The sequence below is a fragment of the Salvelinus fontinalis genome, chromosome 28 (genome assembly GCF_029448725.1).
Source record: "Salvelinus fontinalis isolate EN_2023a chromosome 28, ASM2944872v1, whole genome shotgun sequence".
Lineage (NCBI taxonomy): Eukaryota > Metazoa > Chordata > Actinopteri > Salmoniformes > Salmonidae > Salvelinus > Salvelinus fontinalis.
The window spans coordinates 26,052,002-26,061,639 of record NC_074692.1 but is presented as its reverse complement, the minus strand read 5'-3'; the positions used below and the strand labels follow the sequence as shown (position 1 = coordinate 26,061,639).

General features: G+C 43.5%; 1 protein-coding gene across 1 annotated transcript in view; it reads left to right on the top strand.

Annotated features, from left to right (window-relative positions):
• Window positions 1-545: 545 nt before the first annotated feature.
• The window catches only part of galnt9 (polypeptide N-acetylgalactosaminyltransferase 9), a 150,088-nt gene continuing 140,995 nt past the window's right edge, over window positions 546-9,638 (top strand). The window contains exon 1 of the mRNA XM_055887322.1: window positions 546-1,687. Within this exon, the coding sequence (XP_055743297.1) occupies window positions 1,447-1,687 (241 nt within the window). The 5' untranslated portion in view covers window positions 546-1,446. The remainder of the gene's footprint in view (window positions 1,688-9,638) is intronic.

The following is a 9,638-nucleotide window of genomic DNA, read 5'->3' as shown; positions in this document are numbered from 1 at the left end:
TCTGACTTCAATGGCTGAAAAGTTTGCCATTGCCCTTTTATATTATAAAGGGTACAAAACTATTACAGTATGTACATGATATTTGCATAGGCAGGTGCAGTACATACACATTTAACATAATAGGCTACTTCCACCTGTGATACCTGTTTGCAGTTTGTGTAATTACACTGAGGTTTGTCTAAGACATCTCTGATGAGGTTGGACTTGAAATCAATTTGCACTCAATCAAGTCATATACCAATAATAATTGATAAACCTTTTTCTGGCTGTTGTTGTGATTAGTAGAGGGAAGTGTATCGGTTATTTTAATTTCAATAAATGCTTATTGGGAGTATGGTAGCTCAATCAACATGACTATTTATTCTATGTATGATTTATTCTGTTGGTATTAGGATAATACAATCAATCTGGAATCTGACCGGATGCAGTGCACCATATGAATTCAAATAACATTATTTTTATATTCATGTTTATTTTATCCCTGAGACAGATCATGAATATGCCTCTAAACGTCACAACACAGCAGCGCTCTTGCTCTGAGAGAGAGGCTGAAAGAGAGAGGGAGAGGGTGGGATGCAAGACAGCATGCGAGAGCTAGCAAAAGAGAAGGGTTGGCTCACTCACCATGCAGTCAGGCAGCGCGAGCATCGGAACCGTTTGACAGCATTTGATGACAAAACCCGTTCTGAACTTCTATCTATCGGCACCTCAACGTTCTATTGCGACGAATGTTGGATTGATGGCAGAAACTCGCTGCATATTTGAGGGAGGCATGTGCACATTTCAAGACACATCCAAATCTATTTCAGGATCAGGGCGAATCCAGTGACCACAACGCCTTTGAGAGAGGAAATGTCAAAGCAGTAATAGAGTATGCTGCTTCGCAAATACGGAATAATGCACTGTTCAGGGTGGACGAGCTGATGTGGTCCTCGTGACTGAGATTTTGACGACTTTCCACGTTGCAGTGCACGCATAGATGTTTTTCTACAGTAAATACTCGCTCCTATTTAAGACTATGGTTCGTGTCTGACGTTATTTATTTCTAGTGGACACGACAGAATACGTTCTATGTATCTTCAACAGCAGCGCTTCTGTAAAGGTACAGGCGTGCGGCGTTGCATATGATCTAAAGAGAAAGCATTTTTTTTCCAGCGTCCTTACCAACCTTGAACTTCCTCAATACAGCATCTGCATACCACAGTCTGGGAGACTCGAAGCTTGGACGTCAACAGTAGCCCCCCCACATCAGCCCTAGAGAAGCGTTCCGCCGGCATCTCATTGGTGCTGAAAGGACAGCTCCTTGTTTCAGGACTCCCAAAGTTGACTTCCACTGAAAGCATCTGCTTTTCATTGTAATACAGCCGACAGGCGAAGTAGCTAAAGTACTCCAAATGCATTATTATTTGGCTTAACGGCTTCTGCCCAACTGTTCTATTAGGGTTCATGGCTGTGGCACGCAAAATAAAAACTTTGCTCACGGTTAACATTTTTGTTTTTGTGGGGATCATATTGTTCTCGGTATATTGTAGAATACAGGACCGTTCTGAGGAACTCATTCAGATCGGCAGGATATCAGACCAGAGACTGAGGGCCAGGAATGGCAAAGTTTCCAACTTGGTGGACAGGCAGTCCATACTTCAGAGACTGGAGCGGCTGGAGGACGTTGTCTACAACCAATTAAATGGTACGTATTATTATAACTTTAACAACATATTCAGCATATAGCTTTTACTCAAGTATGAGATATTTCTCATTTTCAGCATTGTTAACTGTGGAGTCATATCTCTGTATAGTTAAATACATCCTGAATTACTGTTATTTTACTACAGAGCAACTATAAACTGCCTATTTAAAACTATAAACAGCCTACTTTTCCAAATACATTGAATTTTATCAGACAATGGACAATAAGATAAATATGCAACTGGTATATCAGCCATTCAGACAGTATCAGTCATTATGGTACAGTTATTATGTGCAGAGTGAGTCATCCAGTGATGAACAGTGGCTCTTCATGGAGTCACAAATTATTGCCAACAAGTGAATGGGTTTTACTCAAGTAAAATCAATGCAACTGTTCCTAATCTGTGCACTTAACCTGGTCTAATGCCTATCAAAAACACCAGCCAAAAGTAGTTAGTATTGGACTCATGGAGTTGATTATTATTGAGAATCCCATAGGGGTGAAAACCCTGGCTCTGGCTACAGAGTTGTGCTTTTGTCATTCCCTTGGCCCAAATACAATAATTTTGTCTGAAATGTAAAAGATGGTCAAATTAAATGGTTCTCTAATCGAATGAAAAAAAAGACTTATTTCTTTATGTTACCTTTAGTCATTGAAATGTGTTGCAGGAGGTTTGGTCTGTCTGGCAAAACAGCATAATTTAAATCATGTTAAAAACAACTACAGGCTATCTCATCTCTCATTATGCTCCATGGTCCTACTCTCTCATGAAACATGAGAGATTCAGACACTGAAAAGTCCAACATTTATTTTGAGACAGCTAATGCATGCATCACTATTTAGCATTCAGTCAATTCCACAATTACAGTAAGAATCATCCATATGTTTACATTTTTACATTTTATGTTATCAATAGTATATAGAAATCCTATACAAATTGTGAGACAAGCAGCCTGTGCCATCATTTATTTGTTTGAACTAGTGTATGCATCTAATGACAAAGTATAATTCCCTCAAACTCCCTGTTTAGTCGATGTCAACAAAAGCCAGCTTCTGCCGCTGACAAGTTGGTAAACCTCAAGGTAAAAAGGTTAACATCAAATCCTTTCCATAGACGCAGGTTCAAAAAGGATCATTCTTGTATCCACTGTATCACACTATCATGGTAGTATTTGTGCTTGGTGCTCAGCAAACTGCCTGTTCATGTCAGAACTATTGTATTATAAACAGGATTTTGGTGAAAGTGTTGTGAAGTCAGTTTATTATTCTCTTTGTCAAAAGTGGTCAAGGACAGTCTGTATCTACTCTTAATGCTATATAGCATGGCCACAAAACACTCCTAGTTTGAGGGGTTATATTTGATCTTATTACTATGCTTTGGTGCTGGCTGGCATAATTTTTGTACGAAAGAGGTCCCTCTGTCAGTTTGAGTTATGCTTTGCCTTTGGAGCCAGGAGGCACTGGCTCACCAAAAGTATAATACATCCTCTCATTCAGGGGACTTTGTCTGGAGCGAGGGGCCGGGGAGCCACCATGTATTTTCCCTGGAGTGCACAGAGTCAGACAGAGTCAAACAGAGAGACAGAGTTAGACAGAGTCAGGAGGAATCCTTCCCTTCTGTCAGCATCTCTCCATGTTTAGCATCCAGATATTTATTGACACACTTAATCATACATTTATATCCTGATTTATTTCTCGATTTTTAAATGGGGAACAGATCACTGATTGTATTCTATTGCCATTGGGATTGGCGTTACAGAGTGAGAACCCTGTGTGCCAAAAACTATTACCATGTCCGACAGTGATTTGAAGAATTAGGACATTTTTCATATGTTTATTGTCCAACAATGACATACCAAGGGATTAAGGCTTAGATTAGATTTAGAAGACATTTACAAACTCTTCATCTATTACATGGCTTTGCAAAGTGATGCAGCTCCTGTGCATTGTGCAAGCATTTATTCCAGTATTGCTCAGTCAGTGATTTGGACGATGTTATCTAATTTTTTCTTTGACTCGGTGTGTGATATTGGTGATATTTAGGTTCCAGGTAGAACTCTTTTGGTTCCAGGTAGAACCCTCTGTGGAGAAGGTTCTACTTGGAACCCAAAAGGGTTCTACCTGGAACTAAAAGAGTTCTACCTGAAACCAAAAAGGGTTCTCCTATGGGGACAGCTGAAGAACCCATTGGAACACTTTTTCTAGTGTATACAGTATAGAGAATAGTGTGTCATTTGGGAAGCAATTACAGGAGCAATCTAATCTAATACTATCTAATATTTCCATGAGGTGATTCCTCACCAGAACAACAGTAAAGTGTGCTATCTGTAACTTTGCAATTCACTATGGAAATAACTGACAAGAGGCTAGGGTCATCAGCAGTTCTCCTCTCCTCTGCTGAAGAGGCACTATCCTCTACTGGATAATCATCTATCTGGGTTTACGCTTCTTGTTAACAGGCTTATAGGACAGTGTTGTGACCTAAGCAGTGCATTAAAAGTGGCAGATCTCTACTTCCTCTCAGTGCAATTTAAGATTCACCGACAGATCCTCTTTGATCTGCGTATTTATGTTTTAGGCTACAATTTTAAAAACAAGTATACGTGTATACAAGTATACCAATAATCATCAAGACATTCATATGTTATACCTAATTTACACGTTTCAACTTGTGTTGCATTAATGTGATAAGGTCCCTGTTGTATCAAGATGTAATTAAAATCATCGATCACGAAGGAGTATTATAAAGTTGCCCTAAGACACTGGCCTAAGGTCAGCTCTGAGTCTCACAATGAAGTCAAGCAAAAAATACAATGCAGTTGATACTTTACTTTCTCCCAAGATGAATGCCCTGTCATTCATGCACTGTTCTCCCCAGCTCACCTCTCTGTCCTCTGACTGAGTGACCCTGCAGTGTGTCACAGCCTCCGGCTCATTGTTGTCCTTAAATAGACAGGCTGAGCTGAGCAGGGCTGAGTGTTTGTCATCAGTGATGCATGTCACTGAGTCCTGCTTTCATCCTGAGTGAGCGGAGGTGATTAGATGGCATGGCAGCAGCCTCTGAGGATGGTCCAGCTGCAGCAGTAGATATGACTCGTATTTATAATTTCCAATTATGCTGCAGAAATAAATGTTGTTTATATGTTAAAGTATGGAAAGAGAGAACTCCTGACGAAGAATTAGAAATTAAATTATGTTTCATCACCTCATACCCCATACACACTTGATGCTTCAACCCGTACCTTAATGGTATTCATCACATTGTGAGTGTAATTTTATTTTGGAAAGCCACAGACACCTCCCCAGCAGATTGGAGTGGGGGAATGGAGCCTGTGATGGAATATATTTTCCAGTAATGATATGTAAATGAGGAATCATCAACCAAACATTTTCAGTAACTGATGAGAATCTATTCAGTTCCAGCTTTTAGGAATCTGAATCTCTGTAATGTATTCAACGCCTCATCTGACAATCTGCATTTGAGCTACAAGATAATTACACTTTGTGAAGAGCTAGAGATTTCATATGGTGGTCAAAAACTCCAGCAATTTCATTCCTGTGACTATTTAAAAACTTTAATTTCATGATTTGCTACAAAGCCCTGACATCAGTTGTCCTCGCCCTCCTAATTGAGAGGTCAGATCCATGTGAAAATATTTAATTTGCGTTAGGAAACTGGCATATTTCCTGACTTATAGACAGATCTACTGTACTGCATGTTGACTGTAAAGTATTTTTGCCTAAGAATTGCTAAATGGTGCTGTTTGTGCACTTGTACTTTTGATACAGTACTTTCTTCTTTCAGTCCTTTGCATGTTTTACCATGCAAGCTTGGATTGTTATGATGATTCATTGGGTCTCAAGATACAGTATCACAATGACAATGACAATTTACAAATACAAGTAACCCCTCTAAATCCTGATGACCCATTAGCTTGCCTTTTTTCTGTCATGAGCAGCAAATCAAGGCTTTATGCATTATCCTTTATGCGTTATGCATTTCTCTTGTTGCCAATGCTTTATGGATCGCCCACATTTGAACTTTTAAAACCAACTACGAGTAGTTATTTTCCTCTATTTGAACAGCAGATCACTCAACCACATCCAAGACATCAATATTTATCACATCTCAGCATCACTTTTGACACGCATAACTCCACTCTCCCTTTAAATCATTCACAAAATGGAGGTGTCTTTCAGTTTGAAAATCTATCCCATCAGCCCAAATCAGAAATTGTTTGAGGGTTGTTACATAATTTATCACTGTTATGACGCTATAATGTATCCTGTAGTGGGCGCCTCTATAAAAATGGATCCTGAGGTGAGCGACTGAGCATCGAGATGGATATGCACTTAGACATTGATGTTTGATGGTAGCCAGCCTTTCTTGTCCCCATATCTGCACAGAAACAAATCTGTCCATCTGAGGGTGTTGGAACAGTACATCATTATGCGTCCCAAATGACAACCTATTTCCTATAAAGTTCACTACTTTTGACAAGGGCCCATAACACTCTGGTCAAAAGTAGTGCACTATAGGGATAGTGTACCATTTGGCACACACCCTTCATCTCCCCATAGTGTGCTGCTAACCTCTTCATACTGGAAATAGTGCCTGTGTGTTTGCAGTGGAACAACCAGATGTTTCCCTGTAATTACTTCATTGTGGGATAATGAAGGTGTTTTGCTAATCTGCAGTTTGAAGGATGAAACTAGAGGAAGTAGAGGATAATGTGTTGAGGATGTATCAGTGATACAACATGAATCATCACAACACCATAGTATCAAAGACATCTCTAGAGAGGCTTCTGGTTAGGCTAAGAAGCTTGAAGCTCTTTTAGCTGACTTTGCCATAGTGAATAAGCAGTGGCAAAGTCACCTAAAAAGTGTTTTTTTTTCGGCGATAAATTACAGGTCAATCTAACAAGTCTGTCGTCAGTGTCCTGGAAAAACCTTCTATCCTTGATTTTTCCCCCCCAGATGTATTGTGATTAATAGTCGCATAACTACAATATGTTAGGCCTGTTGTCTGCCTTGACTGAACAAGTGAATGTTTAAGCTCATTGCATACAGGTCCAATCCAATGGCCCACACAGTCTGGCTAACATTACAGTACAGTAACATGATGTGGCTTAGAGGCCCACTGACATTCACAGGACTGGCAGAATACTATGGTAGCTGGAGCATTTGCCTTTTGCCTCAATAGTTTTCCTCGTCTGTGTCACAATTGTCTCTCATTGTTGTAGAAAATGACTTGGCCTACTCATGGGTTTTAGTGAATGCAATCATTCTATGTTAGATTGTGCCTAGAATGTGAATTATATTAAATGGCTTGAGCTTTGTCTATTTAAATATTTCAAGTCACTTTACACACTTAACAATATCGACTTTACCGATCCAGAGTGGTTTGTAATTGTCACGTTCCTGACCTATTTCTGTTAGTTTGTTGTATGTGTTAGTTGGTCAGGACGTGAGTTTGGGTGGGCATTCTATGTTTTCTGTTTCTATGTTGGTTTATGGGTTGCCTGGTATGGCTCTTAATTAGAGGCAGGTGTTTGGCGTTCCTCTAATTAAGAGTCATATTTAGGTAGGTTGTTTCACAGTGTTCGTTGTGGGTGGTTGTCTCCTGTGTCAGTGTTTGTCGCACCATACGGGACTGTTCGGTTTGTTTGTTCATCGTTATTTATGTGTAGGCTATTTTCCCTGTTCATGCGTTCTTCGTGTTTATGTAAGTTTGTCGTCCAGGTCTGTCTACTCCGTTTGTTATTTTGTTAATCATCCAAGTGTATTTCGTTTCGTGTTTTTTCCGTCTTGTTTATTAAAATATCATGTCTTCACAATCCGCTGCATTTTGGTTCAATCCCTGCTCCTCCTCTTCGGATGAAGAGGAGGAGGACAACCGTTACAGAACCACCCACCAAATCTCCAGAACCAAGCAGCGGATGTTCGAGCAGGATTATATACAGGACTACTGGACTTGGGAGGACGAGCTGGATGGAAAAGGTCCTTGGGCTCAACCAGGGGAATATCGCCGCCCCAAAGCTGAGCTGGAGGCAGCGAGAGCAAAGAGGCGGCGATATGAGGAGGCAGCAAGAAAGCAAGGCTGGAGACCGGAGAATCAAGCCCAAAACCGGCGTTATGAGGGGACGCGTCTAGCACGGAAGCCCGAAAAGCCCGTGAGTACCACCCAAAAATTTCTTGGGGGGGGGCTAAGAGGTAGTGGGCCAAGGGCAGGTAGGAGACCTGCGCCCACTTCCCAGGCTAACCGTGGAGAGCGGGAGTACGGGCAGACGCCGTGTTACGCAGTAGAGCGCACGGTGTCTCCTGTACGGGTGCATAGCCCAGTGCGGGTTATTCCACCTCCCCGCACTGGTAGGGCTAGATTGGGCATTGAGCCAAATGTCATGAAGCCGGCCCTACATATCTGGCCACCAGTACGTCTCCTTGGGCCGGCTTACATGGCACCAGCCTTACGCATGGTGTCCCCGGTTCGCCTACATAGCCCGGTGCGGGTTATTCCACCTCCCCGCACTGGTCGGGCGACGGGGAGCATTCAACCAGGTAAGGTTGGGCAGGCTCGGTGCTCAAGGGAGCCAGTACGCCTGCACGGTCCGGTATTTCCGGCACTACCTCCCCGCCCCAGCCCAGTACCACCAGTGCCTACACCACGCACCAGGCTTCCAGTGCGTTTCCAGAGCCCTGTTCCTCCTCCACGCACTCTCTCTATGGTGCGTGTCTCCAGCCCGGTGCCTCCAGTTCCGGCACCACGCACTGAGCTACCTGTGCGTCTCCAGAGCCCTGTACACACTGTTCCTTCTCCCCGTACTCGTCCTGATGTGCGTGCACTCAGCCCGGTGCCACCAGTGCCGGTACCACGCACCAGGCATATAGTACGTTTTGAGAATCCAGTGTGCCCTGTCCCTGCTCCCCGCACTAGGCTTGAAGTGCGTGTCCCCAGTCCGGTGCCTCCAGTTCCGGCACCACGCACCAGGCCTACAGTGCGTCTCAGCCGGCCAGAGTCTGCCGTCTGCCCAACGGCGCATGAACTGCCTGTCTGCCATGAGCCTGCAAAGCTGCCCGTCTGCCATGAGCCTACAGAGCCTTCCGCCAGACAGGAGCAGCCAAAGCCTTCCGCCAGACAGGAGCAGTCTGAGCCATCCGTCTCCGCAGCGCCATCTGAGCCATCCGTCTCCGCAGCGCCATCTGAGCCATCCGTCTCCCCAGCGCCGTCTGAGCCATCCGTCTGTCCCGAGCCGTCAGAGCCGATAGTCAGTCAGGAGCCGCTAGAGCCAGTCGTCAGTCAGGATCTGCCAGAGCCGCCAACCAGACAGGATCTGCCAGAGCCGCCAACCAGACAGGATCTGCCAGAGCCGTCAACCAGACAGGATCTGCCAGAGCCGCCAACCAGACAGGATCTGCCAGAGCCGCCAACCAGACAGGATCTGCCAGAGCCGCCAAACAGACAGGATCTGCCAGAGCCGTCAGTGAGCCATGAGTGTCCAGAGCCGTCAGCCAGCCATGAGCGTCCAGAGCCGTCAGCCAGCCATGAGCGTCCAGAGCCGTCAGCCAGCCATGAGCGTCCAGAGCCGTCAGCCAGTCATGAGCTGTCCCTCACCCCAGAGCGGCTATTTATTCAGAACTGCCCCTCAGTCCAGAGCTGTCTCTCTGTTTGTTATTTTGTTAATCATCCAAGTGTATTTCGTTTCGTGTTTTTTCCGTCTTGTTTATTAAAATATCATGTCTTCACAATCCGCTCCATTTTGGTTCAATCCCTGCTCCTCCTCTTCGGATGAAGAGGAGGAGGACAACCGTTACAGTAATAAAACACAGTTGAATTTAATATTTAAATGTCAATATCTACTAAGCTAACATATATAATTGTTTTAGTATGGTCATAAGATGGACCATTTAGCAACTTGATTTAGACTTTTAGGACCCATGTCGATATCCC